At 39.7% G+C, this 22811-nt stretch overlaps 1 protein-coding gene across 6 annotated transcripts in view; it reads left to right on the top strand.

The window, feature by feature from the left end:
- Positions 1–22811, top strand: part of AMPD2 (adenosine monophosphate deaminase 2) — a 69350-nt gene that overhangs the window by 8608 nt on the left and 37931 nt on the right. For 5 of the 6 annotated variants that reach the window (XM_087719864.1, XM_087719865.1, XM_087719867.1 and 2 more), the window contains exon 2: positions 22617–22747. In XM_087719864.1, the coding sequence (XP_087575990.1) occupies positions 22617–22747 (131 nt within the window). Of the gene's footprint in view, positions 1–11979; positions 12116–22616; positions 22748–22811 lie in introns of those variants that run through there. The other variant, XM_014076003.2, reaches the window with a different exon arrangement.

The raw sequence follows: 22811 nt of genomic DNA, 5'->3' as shown, positions 1-22811 counted from the left end.
CTAACCATAAAACAGCTCCATAAGAAAACTGCCTGGAAATACCACTGAGTAGAGACAACATAGTAAACATTTCTTTAAAAAGTGAATAGCTATTTCCTAGCTAGGAGAAGGAGAAAATATTCCACAACTATTAAATAAACACTGGCTTAGCCAGTAAGGTGGGAGTGAGCGAGAAAGATACTCATTGCCCTGTCTGGATTCTTTTTGCTATAGCGGGTGGGGCAGGGCAGAGAGGGAGCATATCAACAGGATTTCAAGATTCTGTTATACCTTTTTAACACTAAAATAAAATTCTAGCAATTCTTGTGGTATTTATTTCTTGACCTAGTCTACCTTGAAGAACTTACACTTTAGCATTTGGAAAGAGAAGTTAGCAGAGTGTAAGTAGACACCTCCCTCAATATGATTGAGGCAAAAGATAGATTTGGGTATGCCACCTATGTCCCTTGAGTAAATAATAACCTTACTGAAAAATCAAACTTGCTTTTTTTCTGTATTGAGGTTTTGCATTGTGGCTTAATTCAAGGTACGATAGGAGAACCAGTACCTGCGGTGCTTTGGACAAGAGGAATGGAAGTGATATTTCCAAATATGCAAGTCTTGGAAATTGGGATATTTTGTCTTTCCTTTAAAAAAAAAAAAAGCAAATAGGGGCATTAAAAAAAAAGCCTCCATGGATATGACATACACAGTCTTCATGTGAAAGTACTTCTATAGCGTAGGAATCTCTGTTAACACAAGATGTTGTATTTGTTCCTACAAACTGCTGTTCCATCTGGCTTCTTTTTATGTTGCCTTAACAAGATCCATTTTTCCACCTTGGAGTGATAAGTCTCCACCATACAGTTGATGATTAAAATCCCTCTAATTACTTTGTATGGCTTATATATTTGGAGATGTGTCTGTTCTGAAAAGAATCAGGTTGCAATTGATCAGTTCAGTGTAAGAGATGTCAAAGTATGTGCAGTGTGCGGATGAATACGAGATTCTTTTTTTTAATCTGTTCGTTTTTCTGTTTTCTCAATATTTCATGATTTTAAAATGTTTGCTTTCAGGTTTGAGCTAGGTGCCATAAATAAGTAAAAACTATACAGTGGGCTTATTGTAACTTCTTGTGACATTTCTTTTCATCCTGGCTGGAGAAACTTGCCGTGAATGAGGTTTCAGTCTCAATGTCATATCCTGAAATTAATCCACAGTGTTCCTGAAATCCTGTTTTCTCCAGCAGTGTGACTCTCAGTTTTTCATCAGTCAGCATTTCAATATTCTACTTACAGTCTAATTGGGGGTGGGGGGTGTATTTCTCTGTCTGGGTTCAGGTTGCCTAAGTAGAATGGAAAGCCATGAGAAATATACACAGGAGTCGAAATGGCTCAAAGGGATTGTCATTCCTGTGATTAACAGGCAGCAGTCCCTTCTAGTATTACAGAATGTCAAGACTTCAAAATCTTCTGCATGTAATAAACAACACAAGAGGGTGTTTAGTGTGCTCTTTTTATTATTGAGCTCATTATAATATCATGGAAGCAAAACAAAATAAGCAATAGCTCTTAGACTTATATATCACTTTACAGGGCTTTACAGCCCTCTCTAAGCGGTTTACAGAGTCAGCATATTGATCCCAACAGTCTGGGTCCTCATTTTACTGACCTTGGAAGGATGGAAGACTGAGTCAACCTTGAGTCGGTCAGGATCAAACTCTAGACCAGTGTTTCTCAACCTTGGCGACTTTAAGTCCCGTGGACTTCAACTCCCAGAATTCCCCAGCCAGCTGGCTGGGGGATTCTGGGAGTTGAAGTCCACGGGACTTAATGTCACCAAGGTTGAGAAATACTGCTCTAGACAGTGGGCAGAGTCAACCTGCAATATTGCATTCTAACCACTGCACCAAAAAATTAGAAGAGCGTGTGTGTATCTTTCAGTTCAGTGGTACCTCAATACTCATCATTAATTGGTTCTGGGAGGCATGGTGAGTATCAGAAATAATGAGTACCAAACCATTTTTTCCCATAAGGAATAATGTAGGGAATCATAAGGCAGCTGACACCAGCAAGTTCTAGCATGCTTTGTTCAGATTACCTGGACAAAATGTTCATGTCAAAATGTGATGAATACCAAATTTTATGAGTGTTAAAATCAGTTGAGTACCAAGGTACCAGTATTTGAAAGATTAGTCATAACTCTGTATATAATATAAAACATTTTATTTTTGAAATAAACTTTTATAAAGTTACAAAAAAAAATAGATCCATGCAAAAATCACAAGAGGTTACAACTATTTTATGGAACAACAAAATTCATTAAAAAAGCTATTGCAGATTGTGAAGAATGATTCTGAGCCAGCTCTAATTAGCCAGATCTTCAGCATGTATTGCACTACAATTCTCACTGTCTTTGGTAAACATGTCCAAAGAAGGAGCTTTGTGTGATGAAAGTTTAAGTCAAAAATATCTAGAAGGGAATAGTTGGGGAAGGTTGCTCCAAGTGATTCCTAGAACCATACGGGTCTACCTCAAACACAGAACTGAGCAGGGAATCGCAGACCACCCTCTTTCATTTGTAATTCTCAGAGTCCATCTTTTTTTACTACCCCACATATAAAATCCATTGGAAAAATCAAGTAATTCACAGTTCTAGTCAGTATAACTAAATTACCCTTTGATAATTGTCCTGACCCTAATTGGTTTGGAAACTGAGTAAGACCAAACATTGTATGCAGTTCCACTGAAGTTTCATGTGAATCATTGATTCAGCTTTCTTCTCTTGGTTAAGTGTCCCAGCTTTATACCTTTTCTATGTGAAGTGAGATGGATTTATTTTTAAGCCAGTGGAAAAGCCATACTCTTCATGTTTACACCGAAGTCCTCAGTGTATAATAAAATTTCCTACCAGAAAGATATATTCTTGCAATCCAAAGGAGGAGAGGTTCCATTTTAACCTAGCATAAAAAGAGTATAAAAAAGAAACTTCAAAAGCAGCAGTAAGTCTTTAAAAAGCACTATATAGCCATTGCCCTGTTGCATTATCATTTCACAGGTGTTTCCTTACCTAAATAGGGAAGCTGAATGGCCACTGTTAGACAAAAAAGCAATGGAAATGAGAGTGACTTCTGGCTTCCTGCTGGCTTCCCCATTGATTTTCCTTGTGGGAACCTGGCAGAAAGTGTTGAAAATGATAATCATGTGACTGTTGCTGACCATGGCAGTGGGGCATTGCAGTGGCCACAACTTTGCCAAATTTCAATCCTATGAGAGTAATAAGACCCAAACTTTGGATGCATTCTTTAAGTTAGCCCATTTGAGGTAGCTAATTCAAAAAAATTGGACTGATGTTACACCGTTTCACCTAACAGAAGGTTACAACTAGAGTTTTAGTAATACATAAATAGGAGATATTAGAGAAAATGATAAAAAGTTGCAAGCAGAATCTTTTTCCTCCAAGTGGGAACATGAATATCAAGTGAAATACATGAATGTATTTACATAAATACATAAATGGTAATTTGTGAGGTACACTTCATTTGATACAAGAATATAAACTAGGGAAAAATACAGCAAATGTTCAAACCATAATCTCTAGCCATAATCCTTTGAGCTAACTTTCTCTGGCAGCCAGAATATTTTTGCTGAGAACTTGTCTATTTTTAAAACTTAAAACAATATTGACTAGTTTTCTCAGAACATTTCTGCAACACAAGCATATTTACTGGTTTTAAACTCAGGAGAGAAAACCCTGCGGCTCAGAATGATCATACTGTGTGAGCTAAAAAGTGTTTCTCATCTGGGAATTTTATAGCAACACAACAATTTCAGGGCGTTCCTTCAGTCCCAGATGGATCTGCATCACCACCACAGGTTAGGAAATTGCTTGTTATTTTAAAATGTGGCTGAGGACCCCTGGGGGTCCCAATAGACTCTTTCAGGGCTTGGTGAAATCAAAATTATTCGGCAGATATTGAAGATATTTGCAAAAAATTAAAATAATATCTATTATTTTTATTAGTTAATTTTTTCATGAAAAACATTTTATCTTAATATCTAATTGGTTTAATATTGTTATTTTACATGAATAATATGAAATGCATCGGTTTTAATTTTTTAGAGTAGCAAGTTGACCAATAGAAGCAAATTTTTTTTTTGTTTTCTACACTTTTTAAAAGTAGGAAGAGGCCCCAAGAGCAAAACGTTTAAGAAACACTGGGCTAAACAGGAGATAAGTGTTGGTGATGAAATGTGGAGACGAGAGTTACGTCTCTCTAGGCTATGAATGGTAAAAGTGCCGATTGAGAAAGATAAGTTGAGCCCTGGAATTAGGGTGCTGTTTAGGATTAGGACAGTAGTTGGCGGCTTTTCAGAGGTACATTTAATGTTTTGTGGCTCTGACTTGCAACGTGGTTGGGTGTCACATGACTCTCACATGAAGGAGAAGTATGTATTTATTTTGTCAGGATGATTTCTTTTTTTTTTAATGCAGTAGACCTGTTTTAGGACTTAGACCACAATTTTCATCTGTTTCCCAACTATGTTGTCAGTTTACCACAGTTGGAGTCAAATAGAATGGGAATCTTTTAAAATAAACAACTATTTCAGTTATTTGTAGAGCTAGGCCGTTGGTGTTGACTTTAGAAATATTAAGCCCAATTCTTCTTTGACCTCAGAACTGGTCATACTTGTTGAGGTTGTTGGGGATTCTGCTTGAGCAACATCTAGGCAATTATTCTCCTTATGTCACTTTAATGGAAAAATCTCTCTTGTTAGTAATGCTAATTCCTTTTCTGATTTGTTGTGTTTGTGTGTGCAAGACTTAAATAAAGTATAATATTTCTTTCCCCACTCTCTTTTAATTAGCATAGAACATTATTTTCTTTTTGCTTAGTCACTATTATGGCTCCAGGTAGTTTATTGTAAACAAAAACATATTGGAAAACATGAGGAAATACCGAACAGCAGGCCACCCGAAAACAACAACAAATTCTGATTGCTCAATGTAAAGCAAGTACATACCTTCATTTATAAGCAGAAGGAAGATTAGGAATACCTCTGGCGAGGTATTCTTTCACTGCCCTACAGCAATTGGTTCAAAAGTCCTAGCTTAAATGTAGCCATAGTTTTTTTTCCTGTGACAGACATACACAAAAATGGACCTAATGGGAGGATCAAAAGCTTTGGTGTAAGTTTCCTATGTTTTGCCTTCCCTCCAAAAAATTCAAGGTAGTCTTTACAGTACTGTATCTCCCACTCACTCATTTGTTATTTCCTCTATAGCAGGGTTGTCAAAGTCAGTTTTATTGAGGGCTGCGTCAGGGTTGTATTTGACCTCGGGAGGCCAGGGTGGAAGTGAGTGGGGTGGAAGTGGCCAGCTAGATGTCACTCGTGTCAGTGCCTGTGGTGGCCCGAGTGAACTGCCAGTGAAAACAGGTTCCTGAGCTCCGTTTTCGGCTGCCATGACCTCTTGCAACCCTTTGCCAATGAAAACGGAGCTTGTGTAGCTCCGTTTTCATTGGCAGAGGATTGCAGGAGGCCATGGCAGCCAAAAATGGAGCCCAGGAGCCCATTTTTGTTGACAGAAGCACCATGGGCTGGTCCTTCACTGTTTAAGGGGGGGCCATGCGGGCCAGATCTAAGTACCCCACGGGCCCCTAGGCCTTGAGTTTCAGATTCCTGCTCTATAGTAATCCTATTAGGTGAGTGGGTAGGTGTCTGACATTTCTGCTATGATTGTTGAGCCAGTATTTCTTAGTTTTTTGGAATTTTGTTTTTAGTTTTTTACATCTAAGTATTGTTTTTATATGTGTTGAAAAAAATGTCCTTCTGGGTTCGGCTCCAAGTGGGAAAAAGACACTGGAGACATGGAGGCTGCTTGGAAAGATGGTTTTAATGGAGGACAGGACCACATGGCTTGAGTCCTGAACAGAAAAGGTGATCACATGCTTCAATGTTGGTGGAGAAGAGAAGAGAAGGGAAGGGGAGAAGCTGAGTCCCTGGTTTTATGCCCTCAGGCCTTTGATCTTGAGCTTGTATTCTGATTGATTGTCAGACTCCCATGGGGCCATGCAGGGGCAACTCTCTAGGCTGCATTTTGAATTCAGGTTTGGTTGAGTTCTCAGATGCCATGTGGGGAGTTGGGTAAAGGGCCAATGTTATCATGCCTCAATTCCATCCCCCTGGAGCTGAAGTAGAGAACTCTTTATTATGTAATGGGACTGGCTTGGCCTTCTTAATGTCCCATTGACAAAGTGGGTGGAGGCAGGAAGCTACAGGGAGCTATTCTCAATTTAAAACATGTTTCTTCCTTTTCACATCCAGGGAAATATAATAGTCTGCCTTTTCAATATTTCCTAGGATATTTCATTTTTCTGGGAGAGGGCTGGGTGATAACTTTCCACACATGTAAGCAAACATCAAAATGGGGCAGCCCTTACAATTTTTCAGCTCACAGTGAAAATACAAGAACCTGTTCAATGAAGCAAACTTTGCCATCGATCCTCATCTGGGAAAGAAGGCCTCTGCATAATTTATTTCAAGTCGTAGGAAAATAATAGATTTTTCATTTGCCATTGGTTTCTATCAGATCCAGCAGTGTGGCTGAAGAGCTTACTCAGTGCTTCTGAATTCAGCTTCGATTCCTTCTGATGCTTAAAAGAAAAAAAATCCTTCTAAAATGAGATGGCATCTGCCTCACAGAAACTTAAATTTTGAGTTTGGGTTGGAATTGAAGGCAGAGAGATTTGGTGCAATGCAGAAGATGTGGGTGGGATGTTTTTTAAAGAAAGTTGGATAATTGCTGGGGGGGGTGTTAGGACTGAAAATAGCTTGAGGATTCACTGCTTCTCTTTCTGATAGCTTCTTTCCTTCTTCACACCTTCTACTGGAGAAGAAGGGACCCCGTCCTCTTGTCAGAGGTTTGAACAAATGGACAGTTGTGGAATCCTTGGTGCTCTTTGAAGTTGGCTGCTTTTATGCAGATGTTTCATTGTCTGCCTAGGTAACATCTTTAATGCAAATGGACAATTTGCAGATAATTTTCAAAAGGAGGTTGAGGGCCTCTGGGTGTTGGTGTAGTTGGTGCAGTTACTTGCTCTGTAAACACAACTGGTTTCAACAGCATCACGTTGATGTAATACGTTAATCCAGGTGCTACAGCCATTAGCAGTTATTACTGGAGATTATAACTGCAGTGGTGTCTGGTTTAAAACGAAAGTATTTCTGTGAACAAAAGGGTTCATAACAGGAAGAGGTGCTGCTATATATATTCCTGACTTTTCTCAATTGTTAGAGTAAGGCTTAAGAAGTGATGCATAACCAACCGTGTGTGTGTGTGTGTGTGTGGTAGGCCGGTTACATGTTGCTATTTTCTGTTTCACCCCAAGAAAAACAAATGTAAATATATCAAAGCCTTCCCCATAATTTCTTCATCCCTGGAAGGGGAAAAAAAGTGATGTGCAGAAGCTCAGTCAGGAATTGACAGAATAACAAAATGAATTTGCTTGACTAAACTGGGATATCTGTGAAATGGGCTTCTTTTATTAATTATTTGTTCTCTGCTATGGCTTTCCTCACTTACAGTCCTTGTGGTTATATTGAGTAGAGGCTGAAGGGCATGCAGTCCTAACGTGTCCTTGAGTTGTGCACAATCCAACAAACTTTTCAGAGAGAATTGCTGAATTGATTTCCCAGAAAAAAACATGAGCAGTTGCCACAATGGGTATACTTTCATCAGTTCTGTAATTTGAGAGAATTTCTCTAGAGCCCGACCTCGTAAGATGGTGGGAAGGTTGCTGGATTCATGTGATTAAGGGTTTAGGCTGCCCATTTTTCTATGAAGACTGTGTTTCTTTCAACTGCCTCTTATTTCCTTACCCATGCTGATTCAGACTCTGTATATTACAAGTAGTCCTTGACTTACAACCAGTCATTTAGTGATCATTTAAAGTTGCAGAGGCACTGTACAAAAGTGACTTATACTCGGTTTTCATGCTTAACCACTGTTGCAGCATCCCTGCAGTCACATAATCAAAATTTAGACTCATGGCAACTGGCATGTATTTATACGGTTGCAGTGTCCCAGGGTCATGTGATGATCACCTTTTTGTGACTTTCTGATAAGCAAGTCCAAGCAAATCTGATAAGCAAATTAACTACCATGTTAAGTTAACTTAACAGCTGCAGTGGTTCACGTAACAACTGCAGCAAGAAAGATGGTAAAATAGTACAAAACCCACTTAACAACTGTCTTGTTTAGCAATGAAAATGTTGGGCTCAATGGTAGTTGTAAGTCAAGCACTACTTGTATTTGGAAACAGTTGTCTTACTTCTAAGTGAACATATTGTTACTCTTTCATTTTCATCTATGGTACCTTTCTTTGGGCAATGCAACCTTCCTTTAGGGCATGCTGCAACATATAGGCAATATAGATGACAGAACTCGTATCTCTTATGCAGATCTGTTGTATGATCAGGTCATACTTCAGTCAATGACCATTCATTCCTGCCTTTCAGCTGTCTTATTCATATCTAGCAAATAAGTGTTCTGCATATTTCTGAGAAAATAAATTTGTACAATCCAGGCATGTGTTTTGTCTTGAGTATTAGTAAAGGCCCTATAAAACTAGATATTTTACTTTTGTTTGGATTTTTTATTTTTATTTTGTAAGGCCAGTTCACTAAAAATAATATTTTAGCATTTCTCTTTTAAATTGTCAAGAACAGACAACTGCTTAGAGCAACCTTGTAGCCGAAAGGTTTTGACATATAATTTTGCAGCAGCTAGTTGGCTATGTTAAGCTTACTCCTGAATTTTTAAAACAACCTTGATATTTCTGCAATGGTGCCCTATCTTATTTAAATCAGGGCTCCACTGAGGGTTTTCATATGTGATGCTTAACATTTACATTTCCTTAGATTGTTTTGTATGAGGCATGCAGAAATTTAATTGAAACAATTTATTTTGCTGCTGCAACATCAACAATAATTATTTGCTCCAGAGACACTAAGTGTCATTCAAACTTGCTTTTTAGTCTTGTGGTAATTAACTTGCTGTTTAGTGCCTTTTACAATTACATGTTTGGAAAGTGTTCAGCATGTCCATTCTAAAATGTTGATGATTTCCCAGTAATTGTGAAACAATATTTATTTTTTAGGGAAATGGAATAAGCAAAAGACCCATTTTACAGTACCTGAACTAAAATAAGGAAATAAAATTGTTGTATATGTAGGTTGGAAAGTAGACAAGTTCTTGATGAATGCTGTGTTCAGAACTATTTGTAATATTCAGTTCATTCCATGATCCCAAAGATATTATTATAGTTTCCCCAACTTCGGAATTTTCAGATAATTGGATGCTATTTCCCCAATTCTGGGGCAAGAACTCTTTAGTAGATAAATGAAAATTATGTTATCCAGCATATCTGGAAAGTACCATGTGGGGTAAAGTTGGATTTTTCAAAATCTATATAAAAATATCACTTTTTAACTTTTTACATCATTCCTTTGCTCTGCTTGTAAACAGATCCTAGAACTGATGCATGTATCTGTCCGCCCTGTGCCAACTCAGTGAAGCGGTTGACGTGATGTGCCAGTGCCTCGAGGCTGTTAGGGACTGGATGGGGCTTAACAAGCTTGTACTCAATCCAGATAAGACCGAGTGGCTGGTGTGTTTCCCTCCTACTAATTGGCCAAGTGTTCCATCTCTCAGGCTGGGGGGTCAAACAGTACGCCCCTCAGACAGGGTTCGCAATCTGGGAGTCCTCCTGGACCCACAGCTGACTTTTGAACACCACTTGTTTGCTGTGACCAGGGGGGCATTTGCCCAGGTTCGCCTGGTGCACCAGTTGCGTCCCTACCTGAACCGGGAGGCCCTCACAACAGTCACTCGTGCCCTTGTGACCTCTAGACTGGACTACTGCAACGTGCTCTACATGGGGCAGCCCTTGAAGAGTATTCGGAGACTTCAGCTTGTCCAGAATGCAGCCGCGCGAGCGATCGTGGGTGTACCTCAGTTAACCCACATTACACCTATCCTCCGCGAGGTGCACTGGCTGCCTATCGGTCTCCGGATACGCTTCAAGGCACTAGTCGTTACTTATAAAGCCCTTCATGGTATTGGACCTGGGTACTTGAGAGACCGCCTGCTGCCAATTATCTCCATTAGACCGATTAGATCCCACAGATTAGGCCTCCTCCGAATTCCATCCGCCGGCCAATGCCGACTACCCGGAGGAGAGCCTTCTCTGTGACTGCTCCGACCCTCTGGAATGAACTCCGCGTGGAGATTCGAACCCTCACCACCCTCCAGGCCTTCTGCACAGCCCTTAAAACCTGGCTGTTCCGACAGGCCTGGGCTAAAGAGCTGTTGCCCCCGTCTCGAATGGTATGACTGTTGTGTTTTAAATTATGCATTGCTATGCTTTGTTTTTTTTTTTTTTAACTTTTTGTCTGTATCCCCCTTCCCTGGTTTGAGTTGTGAGCCGCCCTGAGTCCCCTTGGGGGGGGGGGGAAAGGGCAGCATATAAATACAATAAACTGAACTGAACTGAAAACAAAAATAAAAACAGGTGAAAAGTGTAATATATTTCAAGTAATTTTCTAGCAAGTCAGAATAAAACATTGATCCTTATTAGGAGGTGAAGGTGACTGCAAAGAATCCATTGTGAATTGGATCATGGCTTATTTATTTTTTTCCAGCAACAGGAATTTAATTTCTGTTTAGATTGCTAAGAAATCAGTTTCTATATGTAGACAGCTTTACATCTTGCACTAAGGTAATGCAGTGTGTGAACTCAGCTATGAGATCTGCAAATGTCCAGATGATTATGAGGTGGCAGCAAAAGGTTGGGATGTTCTGTATCTATTTGTTGCCTTCTCATGGTGATTGCATTTTTGCAACACCTGCATTAAGCAGTCCTGAATGATGAACTGTGAATCTAGCCTTGTTTGCCCATGTGAATATCATCCTAAGCTTCCAGATAGAATTTGCTCGAGAGGGTTTTCATCTCGGCTGCCTTTGAAGACCAGGGAGGGAGATGAGATGCTTGTCACTGTGACACTCCTGGGCCTTTTATATCTGGGAAAGATACTCTGTGACACCCAGAGAGTGGGAGGAGACAGCAGCTCCTTGGAGGTCATTGTTGATAAATATTCAGTGACTACAGCTCTTGGAAATAAAGCTCGTCCTGCTTCCACCTTCAATCTGCCTCTATTCTCTGCAGATTTTTGCCTTTTTTCTCCCTGTTACATTGTAAAACCAGACCAATTTCAGTTCCCAATTGGCTTCACATGTTTGCAAGATTATGGTAACTGTGTAAATTAGATATTGCAGCATAGCTTGGGAAGTAACAATGCCTGATGATTAGAAGTGGCTTGTTGGAATGTTTTAGTGGTTGCTTTAAGTCTTTGGCTTCTAGGTGGAATGGATTTAGGAGGTAGGGATGTATATCACACAGCTGAAAAGTGAAAACTATGTGGCAAAGAATATATTACACTGCTTTTAACAACCCTCAAGGAAACTAAAGCACATTTGTTTGTTTTAGTTGCATTTGTGTGCACACCGACATGTGGACATCAGAACAGGAGAGTTTTTTTGAGGCTCACCTTTTTCTTACTACCCCCAAATGACCGGTATGTGGAGCTATGTGCTTTTAGTTTTGGAAATCCCTTTGCATTGGCATTCCACTGTAGGGTGAAAAAGAGAGTGCCAGAAAGAGAGCTATAACCCTCTCTGGTACTTCCAGGGTTAATTCTTCTTTACTTTGAGATTAGAAATTAGCTTGGCTGACCAACCATTGGTGGCTTCTTTCAGTTGTCTATTGCTCTGCCTGTCTCTTAGCAGTGGCTACAATTTTGGGATTATTTCCTCCCTCTCCCCCTATGTAGCTGTGATTGGTACAGCCCAAGCCGGCTCCAAGGCTGGAATCCTATGAGATTGTAGCTCAGACGGAGAAACTATGAAATGCTGGTGGCCTCAGGGACTGTAGCTTCCTCTTCTATCGCCCCAGGTATATCCTGGAGATTTCTTGGCCCATGATTGGGTAGAAGACCATGGGATGCCCCTTCTTTAGTTTGTCAGCTTCTTGGTTTCCAGGTGGAAGAGCTGTCCAGTGAGGTCTTGGTATTGCCAGGTCTGTAAATGCTTTTGCAACCCTTTCCCCCCTTCCATTTTTTTTCCTTAGGGTGACTAAATGACTTGAGACGGTGAAGCTTTTTATTGGTATGGAGTTAAGAGATACTTGACAAGCCAGTCTCTTGTAAAATTGAAGTGACAATAACTGTGCTGGTGGGATGCCTTATAAGGCTTTTGACAACATAAGAAAGAAGAACTTGTTCATATTGCTGCTGGAAGTAAATGCCTAATAGTTATTGGAAGGACGGGCAAGTTCTCTCTCTACTATTTAGGTATGTTGGAGTTTATGCTGAGAAGGGGAGTTTCAAAGGAGTGGGAGGAGAGATTTTGGTAAATAAGAACCCAAGTTAACAGTTCTACAAATTCATCATTCAAGGAAGATCCATTTACCAATCTAGTTTGGGCAAATTTGTTCATCTCCTTCTGGAGAAGATATGTGGGGGGACTTAAAGACATGGCTCTTAGAGTTGACCATAACTATTGGTACAGAATGCATTTTCTTTCTCTTTTCCATGCAGAAAATCCCATGTAATTGAGAAACCAGTAAGGTCCTCTTTGCTTTCTGAATTAGACTTAGACATCATCTCTTCCAAAAAAAACACTTATTGATAACCATATCAGTTCCTTGTTTTGTGCTTAATTTTAATTAGGCTTGATACTTCTTGCAATATTCTGAGTAAACTTTAGGATGATGACTTTTCTTGACTTTTCTTTTTTAGGAAAAAATGCCTGTTTGATTTTCTAGTCAATTTCAAATTTGTCCTCTTTTTTTTTTCCCCACCTAACTTTTATAGCCAAAGCCACTTTTCTCTCCACTCTTTAAAAGCAAGAAGAGAAGGGTATTAATGACAAGATATCTGTCAGTTTTGTCTTTTAAAAAATAAAGAAAGATAGCTTGTTCTTGTACAGTTTAAGAATGTCTCATCTTTGGAATAGTGACATTTTGATTACAATAAAAATGTATGGATAATACATACAATTGAATGGAGCAGTAATAAGAAAACCATGGCTTATAGCCAGGCATAATATTTGTTTAGTCCTCGCCAATATTTGCTTACACAGTGATGGAAATGGGTATGTTCAGTGGGAATGCTACCTTTATAACTCAAATTAAGTTGAGTCAGAGAATGGACTTGCTCTATACAGCAGAGAATAGCACTGCAACCTGAAATAAATGGCAACTCACAGAAAAAGAAGTTTTCAATCAGGTATATCATTTTGTATTTTCAGGGTTTTTATACCAATGGAAAAATGGCTATCCTGCACTTCTTAGTGGATTATTTTTCAGTTAAATGAAAAAGTTACAATAGTAAGAAAACTTAATCTACCATACAACAATGGTCTGGAAAGGTATTGGAGAAGTCTGTGTTCTGTGAACGAGACAGCATAGCTGTCAAGAAAGATTTTATCTGGAAACAAACTTGTTCCTTATCTTGTGATCAGTTGGGTTTCAAGAATGATTTCTGGTCTTGGAGAGAAATGAAAGTTCATAAGGAATGAGATGCTCCTTCCTGTTTAACAGAAAGCATATTCAGGTTCTAAATAGAAGAAAAAAATTAAAAATAACCACCACCAGGACACTCCTTTGATTTTATATGCTTTCAGAAATAATTGTCAACTACATTTAAATCTACATTTATTTATATATTTAAGGCATACAATTTTAAAATATCAGAATACTTTTTTTTCAGAATTACTATCTTTAAGAAAAACTGACTATTTCAAGGAAGATCAAAATATTAATCTGAAAACCTTTTTACCTGGTAGTGCTTGACAAAGAAATTGTAGCTCTCTAAACTGATAGAATCTCCCTTTTTCACAGTGAGGCCAAAATAGTAGCATATAGCAGAAGAGTGGGAGCATATCATGCTTTTTGACTTCACAAAAAAGATTTTATTTTTATTTTTTGGGAAACACAAGTCCCCTGTGCGTGTGAAGTGGGGGGATGGGACAGCATGGTTAACTTGCATAGAACAAGAAAAATGTATGATAACACTTAAATCAGATGTAGTATCTCTCTGACAGTTGCCAAAAAGGTGTCACAATAATTTCATAATACACCTCTTGAGAAACCTCACATTTGGCATGTATTCTATTAGCTACCAGGATTTTCAAAAGAATGCCATGAAAAGCAATGCAAGATGAATGTAATATTGACCTAGTAGTATCTATAATTTAGTATCTATAATTTGGTGAAGGCATTTCTTCATAAAACAGGAAGTTGACCTGGTACAATTTGGTCAGCCTTCTCCAGTTTAGTGCCTTCCACATGTATTAGGACAGGGGTATCAAACTCGTGATGACACGTTGTCATGTGATGTATCACAACTTTTCCCTCCTTCACTAAACCTGGGGCAGGTGTGGCCATCACGTGATGCATTGGGCTGCAGACCATGAGTTTGACACCCTGTATTAGCACTACAGCTTCCAGAATTTTTAGCTAATGTGAATTTAAGAAAAGATAGTTCTTTCCCAAACTGGTGTCTTCTGAATGTATTGGGGCTGCAGCTCCCTGAATTCCCAATCAGCATAATTATTTAGAGCAGTGTTTCTTAACCTTGGCAACTTTAAAATGGGTAGAATTCCAGAAATTCTGGAAGTTGAAGTCCACCCATCTTAAAGTTGCCAAGGTTGAGAAATACTGGTCTAGAGGGCACCAGGGAGAGGAAGACCAGAATTAATCATGCTGAGGATAGGGCAGGAAGTAAAATAAGAATGCTTTGTCTTCATTTCTCTAAGCTTTTTGAGGGCAAGTATGAAGACCAAGGTTTAAAAATCCCCCCCCCCCCATTTTTGCTGCAAAATTACAAGGGTTGGCAGTCTGGGCTTAGAATCAGTGATTTTCAATTGAGAGACCGCTCAGCCAATGTGAAGCCCTGTTCTGAAGCTGCTGTGAATGGGGGCAGAATGGGAGTGGTGGGAAATTTGTGTTGCTCAGGCTGTCCTTGAAGCTCACACGACCAGCTGTACTTGCCTGGGCCCCTCATGAGATCAAGACAGATGCTGGCTTTGATAGAGCTGCCAAGCTTTAGCCTGATAATTGGCACAGCCCTTCCTCAGCCCTGCTGGTTTCTCTTAATGAATTGGCTGTTTGCAGTGTACACAGAGATCACATTAGAGAGACATGTGATGGTCATTAATAAAGCATGATGGAGTTTATCTCAACGTAGCCTATGCCTGAATCAAGAGTTAGAGAGAGGAGGGTTCGTCTCTGCAAATATTTCTTCCTGCCATATACCTACTACCATATACCTTACTATTTAAGCTGGACTTAGGAACCTGGAAGGATGCAAGGGCTATAAACGAAATTTGACAGATGTGATCATGGCCTGATGCTGTCCTGTTATCACCCAGCCAGATATTAGACTTGTGTGGGCTCACTGAATTCTTATGTATCTTAAGTGGACTTGGAGATGAATGAGCTCAGAGGCCAAACTAGTTGTTCTTGCATTGCCCCACTGTTCTGTCTGAGTGTGGTGCTAGCAAAACCTGTTCTGTGGTTTGTAAGAGAGTAGGAATGGGGTTACTTGAAGCTCTGAGGAATAGGCTATTAATAGCAATAGGGTTTACACCACTTAAACACAAAAAGCATGGAAAATCTGCCTGCTAAAATATTATCTCATCAGCCACTGTTCTGCAGCTGTTTCTAGGGTGCAGTCAAATCCTCCTAGTCCTGTTTATTTATTTGTTTGTTTATTCTGTCATATTTGTATAGCCACCTATCTCACATAAAGGAGACTGGGTGATGTACAACACTATCAAAAAAGAAATCAATACATAAGAACAGTCATAATGAAAACATAATTATGAAAAGACACACAAACAAGAGAAGATGTTATTAACCATAGTAAGAGAGCCATTGCAAAATCTCCCTGGTCCTCTGGGACTCCCCAGGCATGACAACAGAGCCAGGTCTTTAGGGACATGTGAAATGTGGAGAAGGGATGGAGATGACCTCATTTGCGGGGGGGGGGGGGAGGGAGGAAGGAAAGAGAAGGGCAAGCTATTACTTCGCAGCCGGCTGAGACACCAAGGTAAGAATTCTAGTTATCGCAGCTACGATTGCTAAAAAGTGGGCAACTGTATCCCATTTCAAAAACAATGTTTCTAGGAATATTATATACAAACAGGCTTTGACAATCTAAGAGAGTCTTCCTCTAGTTTTAAATACTCTTGAGGTTGCAAAAAAATGCTTCATGTGAAATTGTCACATTCCTGGTCCATTTCCTGTTGACCATCATTACCAAACCTTGCATCCCCATCGCTATCCACCTAAGACAGGGGCAGAGTCCAACAGGGGAAACTCCAGAGACTGGTTGCTTTCCTGATACCTTAGGATGTCTAAGGATAAAGGCAGGATTTATGGGTTGGTATATGGATTCTTTGGGAAAAGACTCCAAACCCCTAGGTCCAATATCTGGCATCTCCAAGTAGAACTGGGAAAAGTCCTTTGTTCTAATTCCCTGGAGCACAGGCATCCTGGATGAACATTCATTTCGAGTTGGGGGTAGCCATTGCATTTTATACATTGCTTTTTTCCTAAAAGTGTCAGGGCTAAGACAAAAACATAATTGAATTTATTGAAAAATGTTATTAAAATTACTTCAGTAAAGTTCTTTTAATATAATCACTCCACATCTGCTTAATAATTTTCCTTTCTGCTACATTAAAAATAACAATTGACCATAATATTTGGTGGGGATTTGGAATTACACCCAAGGCTTTGGGGAGGGGGGGCACATACAACTCTGGCATGGCTGGTCATTCATGTTAGGGATAGATAGTAGTAAGCCAGTAGTAAATTAGGTTGAAGGTAACTAGTTTCGTTTCTATGTACATTAATTAATGCTTCCCTGTGGTTTATGTAAACTGCATTTGGTATTGATTTTTGAGAGATTTATAGAGGTAATTTCAAGAGATAAATTGTTCTCTGCTACAATCATGTTACCCACCCTCCTTTTTGACCTTAACCTTACTTCTCCTGCTACCATAACTACCTGATGCAATTTCCAATCTTTCAGGCCACTAATGAATTTCCTTGAATGTTTTACATATGCAATTATTACTGATTACGAATACATGTTTAGAATAATATATTTGAGTGATGACCAAAAAGGGTGTGAAAAGGAAATGAACATTTTGAGAATACCTGGCTCGGGTGGGTCATGACCAGCACTACAGAGAGTAATTGCTTGGGAGAAGGTAACAAGTATACACATGAACAAGTGGATGATGGCAGAGGTCAACCAAGGAATGCCAGAATGGGCAGCACATATTTATCACAAATTGAATGTTTCTTGAATGCCTGCACTTATGACAGCCTCTGACAAGGCTGAGATGTCTAGCTTGGCCAAGGGGACAAAACCTGAAGGTAGACTGCAATCCTTTCATGAGGCGACTACTTGATAATGGCTAAACTCTTTTGTGTGCTGTCCTGGTTTGTAGGATGGGCAGCTACATAAATTGGTAAATGAAATGAAATAAGAAAAGAAAGAAAGAGAGAGAAAGAAAGAATGAAAAAGAAATAAAAATGCATGCATGAATGAATCTGGATAAAATGTTGCTCATTGGAATTCAGAAATATAATATAATATAAAGCTTTAAACTACCTACCTCTGGACAGCAGGTTTAAGTCCCATGTGAAGAAGTTGGCAGAACTTATCCAGTTATCCAGTTCTATTTTGTACAGACAAAATGGACAGAGAGAAATAATGTATCATATCAACACTTGACTCCTGTGGAACTATGAGCTGCCATTGGACACTCTGTTTATCCATGGTAAACAGTTTAATACGTAAAGAGGACATATGTGAAGAAAGTGTGGCATGGTAGTTAAAGCATTAGTCAAATGATAAAAAGACCCAGGTTTAAGCTATTTTCAGCCACCAAAGGTTACGGATGACTTTAGACCAGTCACACTCTCTCAGCCCAACTTCCTCACAGTGTTGCTATTGTGGGAACAGAGAGAAAGAGGGATGCTGCTTTCAACTCTTGTACAAAAAATAACAATTCAACCAAATAAATAAATTACAGTATATGCTCCTGAGGTACCTTTTTAGCATTTACCAAAATTATTTTCTGGGCTGTTTAGAGCAGCAGTCCCCAACTTTTCGGGCTATGCAGACTGGCTGGGGTGAGGTGGTGGGAAGGATTCCATGCAAATTGCAGGCAAGCGTGCCTGTGCAGCTCCATTTGTGTAAGTGGCAGGCATGTGTGTCTGCCGCTTGCACAAATGGAGCTTTGCAGGCACGCACGCTCGCCTGCTGCTTGTCCAAGTGGAGCTGTGTGTGCATGCAGGCACACTCACCCACCACTTCTGCAATCCAGTTCCGAACAGGCAGAAGCCTGATAGTGAGCCGGAGCCAGAGGGTTATGGATCCCTGGTTTAAAGCATTTTAAAAAGAACAATGCAACTATACAAGCAGTTTTTTAAATGTGGAACTGAATAGTAGCATTAACCTCATGGATTTTCAGCTTGCTTCTCCCTGCTAGGAAAAAGGAACACCTTTCAACGGACCCTGGATACAGTTATTTTCCTTTGAAAGATTGTAGATAACATTAGCTGGGATATTTTGGTAGCTTGGAAAAAAATGGTGCTGAGGAAGCTGTTGAAAGAGAGAAATACACATCTCCACATGGGTGTAGTATTGTGGTGTGTGACCCATCGTGTTGTGGTTGGGACTCATAATTGTTTCTTACGTGTTCTGAGTCCCCCCACCCCACCTTCCATTCAATCCCTTTCCTTTGGCCTCCATGTAGTTTGCTTTATTTTAGGAACATTGAGATCCGTATACATTCTGTGTGGATGGAAAGCTACAATGAAAGGAGATGCAGTCAATGCTGGTGGTTCTGTGTTTTTACTATTTACTGGGCCCCTCGTGCAGAGGGAGTTGGAGAAAGGAATTACTCTTGGCCATCTCTCCCTAGTTTTCTCCAGCACTCCCACCCCCTGCCTGTGCCTCGAGCTAGGAGGGACTGTTCTGTTGCAGCAGCAGAGGGGAAAGGTCTGATCTGCAGGCAACAGCTCTCATTAAAGAATGAAGAAGGCCTGAATTTTGAAAGCACAACAAAATGGAGCAGTTTGGGAGCAGTTCGTTCTTGCAATGTTATCCCTGAAGCCCAGGATAGAGGCTGGTTGATTTCTCCCAAGGGCTTGCTCTTGGCCTCTGCAGTCTATATAGGAAAGAGCAGGTTGCCAGGTTCTTTTTAACAGGACAAAGGATGTTTGTTCTTTCAGTGTCTCTGGAAGACAGATAAGATACTGATTTCCAAACTGACGTGTTAGTTCTATACTAGTTAAACCTAGCAAGGTAGGACTTTGGCCTTTTGATTTTGATTGGGAAGGATTTCCCCTGGCTGAAAAGAGGCGGTTGTGTACTATATTGAAAGTGATGGAAAATAATTTTTAAAAAGGCCTGTTTCTCTTGCCTGGCACCTTCAATAGCATTCTCTTGTCCTTATCACTGCCAGAAGACCGATAGAAAATTCTACTACTAACCCAGTGTTCCACATATCCTAAGCAAATTTAGGACTCTCAAAATGATTGTGAAATTCTGAGCTTTGCTGTCCAGACAACTTAAAAGTTACTGAAATGGAGAAACACCAAGCTAATGTCTTAACCAAGCATGGCAGACATTAGAACTTTCTACTTTGAGAGAAGAAGCAGCAATGGTTTTTCCCCATTAAAATTTGGATGGCCAAATCCTATGAAAAGTCCCCTTACTATATCTGATTGCAGATCTTTTTATTTCACCTTTGGCATTTCCCATGCATACCCAAGGGAAATTCAGATACGAAGTGCCACTTCAGTGTATGTGTTTCAATAAACACTAAGCCCATTTAATGATTTGTTTTTTCTGCATTTGAAGTCAGTCTTGGTAACTCTATATTTGGAATAAGATAGCAACAACAACAAAAACCCCTATGGCCTGGGTTTCCATTGGGGAGAAGACGTGAAATAACTTCTTGGCTTTGATCATTCACTATTATCTAAGGCCAGTCCATTTCTTTAGTTTCCTACCTGGGGAGGAGGAATAGCAGCTGGGTTGAAAAGGTGAGGTGTATGCTTTTTATGCTATCTACAAAAATAGTGCATGTTCATATGGTGAAAGAAATGAGGTTCTTTCATGTGGAAGAACTATGCGGAAGGAAGGCTGTTTTCATTATTAGGAGGGGGATTTCCAGCTTACATAAAATGTAAAGGTTAGAAATCTGGGGCTTTCTCTCTGGTATCTGAGTGCTGCAGCACCCAACAGGGAAAGTTGGTATGAAGATGCTTTTCAAATGTTGACAGGCTCGTGGAGAGAGAGAGATATACACATTGACAGCTGTCATTTGATTCTGGAGCTCATTTTATTTCTAATGATGGGCCCTTAGGGACAGATGGACAAATCTGATCTGGAGACAGATAGCACTTCTTTTAGGACCAATAGAAGAGAATATAAGTAGCTCAGGATTGAACTGTGGAGTCCTTGTGATCTCTGAACTTGGTTGTTTATTTATTGCCTTCAAAAAATAAAAAAAGTGCCTTCAGAAAATATAGTGCATCCAGAAAACAAAGACCTAAACATTGATGAAGATGAAATTATGGATTCATTCAAAGTCACAGTACTCTTTATGTTCATACATCCAAAACTCGTGAAAGAATCCATAGCAACAGTATTACCCAACATGCCAGACCTAGCCAATACACTAAGATTCAAAACCCAAAATCATGGTTCCATCAACCTCTGCCTCAGTGCTTTCAGTTTGATGGACACATATATCAACAAATTAGAATACCACCTGTGGGTTCTCAAGACTCATAGAAAAGAGTGTAACCCGGCATCTAGAAATTATAGCACTGCCATTCATACAACCAAAAGTATAAATCCAGAAGGTAGACGACAGCTTAACATCATGATAAAGATGGAACAATTAAAGAAGACACATGAAAACAATCAACAGTATCTTGGAATAAAATTCACAAGAGAAGAAAAAATAACAACAACACACTACCCTGAATATACTGTAAATGCATCATGGCAACCCAGAATGCCAGAAAAAGAAAATAGACTGCTAACTTTATCAAAAAGTGCCTGATTAGTTAATTCACTAAAGCACCACCACACAGGCTACGTAAAGGACAACACTACCACGTATCAAAAGCAACTCAGAAGTCAGAGATTATTACAACACATGGCATCACCATAATACACAAACCAATAAAAGCCCTCCAAAACAAGTTAAGTAAACCAAAGGACCCCAAGAAGAAAAATCAGCAGTCATCTACAACATGCAGAGTAAGAACTCACTCACAGTCAGAGGATACAATGAAAGCTCCTTGATCATACAACACATGGACAATCAACAATAATTTCAGCTGGGAAACTATGAGCATTCTAGACCAAGCTAAATCCAAAGTGTTAAGAAATTCCTGGAAGCTTGACATTCAGACAAATCAACCATCAATAGGCACATAGTCAATCAAAATATAAGCAGGAAACAAAAAGAGCAGAACACATCCTCTCCAGAAGCGTATGCCCAGATAAGCAAGGATTAACACCAGATAATCAAGCAGAAAACAATACCCAAATCAAGGAACTTCCAGACAACCATACCCCTACCAATACTGGCAGGGAAAACTACTATATATAAACAGGGAGCAAACGCCGCACTGAGTAGCACTGATGGTGTTCTTTAGTCATGTGATGAAACATTTGCAAGCAAACAATTAAACTCAGAGAACACTCCACTTTTTTTTAGGAAGCTATTTCTTATTTTTAATGTGGACTCAATCTGTAACAAGCAAATTTGGCATGGGTTCCTGCATTGAGCAATATGAAGCCAGAAATGAAAATAAAACCAAGCATGCTTCACACAAATGTTCATATTTGTTTTAATATATATTTGTTAGTAGACCCAGGTCCCTCCTAACCAGTTTGAATACTAAAATTGTCTTTAGTATCAGACCTCTAGTGGACCTGGGACATGCGTCCTAACGGCATATTTTTCAAAATATGAAGCTAGAAATAATTTTTGAAAACTATTCACAAAGAACAAGTCTGTTTCTCTTGTAAAGAGGGGGAGCTGAAGGAACTAATGCTGGGCATTTCTAAAATACATTATGGAATGCTCTCACACCCTAGTCGACATAGTTAGCAGTTCTGAACTGATTTCTAAGGCTATTATGGGAGGACATTGAATTGGTTAGCAGAGGGGTATGTATGATATGTGTGATACAACTTCAGTAAGCTAAAGTCACCTTCCCTTAAATATGCCAACTGGACTGGGGCGGTATTATGAAAAAGCTAATTGTCTTGCAATACCATTAATTCAGTGAAAGTCTGCTGATGTCCAAGATCTGCCGATGAGTCTGAGTAAACTGAGGTCTAGTACTGCAAATTTATGTATGGTCTAAGGAGAGAGAAGATGTTATTAATATCTCTCTGGTTCCTCCTGCTTCTCAGGCCTAGTAGCTTTTCCTGTCTGCCTGATTGCTGTCTTCCTTGCATCCACAGAGATTCACGGAGGGCCGAGGTCCCGGCAGTTGCAACCTGCACGTTCTCTCCCAGGACCTTCCCACTGCCTGAAGCATTTTCCCGTTGACCTACGGACCTCCATGGATGGCAAGTACAAAGAGCTTGCTGAGGTAGGTTGCTTATTCCTCACTAGTTGTGTGTGTGTATGTGTATGCACCGTTCACTGTAGAACAA

Source organism: Thamnophis sirtalis, unplaced genomic scaffold (assembly GCF_051295495.1).
Source record: "Thamnophis sirtalis isolate CommonGarterSnake01/CBP01778 unplaced genomic scaffold, rThaSir2_p1.2 scaffold_7, whole genome shotgun sequence".
Classification (NCBI taxonomy): Eukaryota; Metazoa; Chordata; class Lepidosauria; order Squamata; family Natricidae; genus Thamnophis; species Thamnophis sirtalis.
This window is presented reverse-complemented; position numbering and strand designations above follow the sequence as displayed.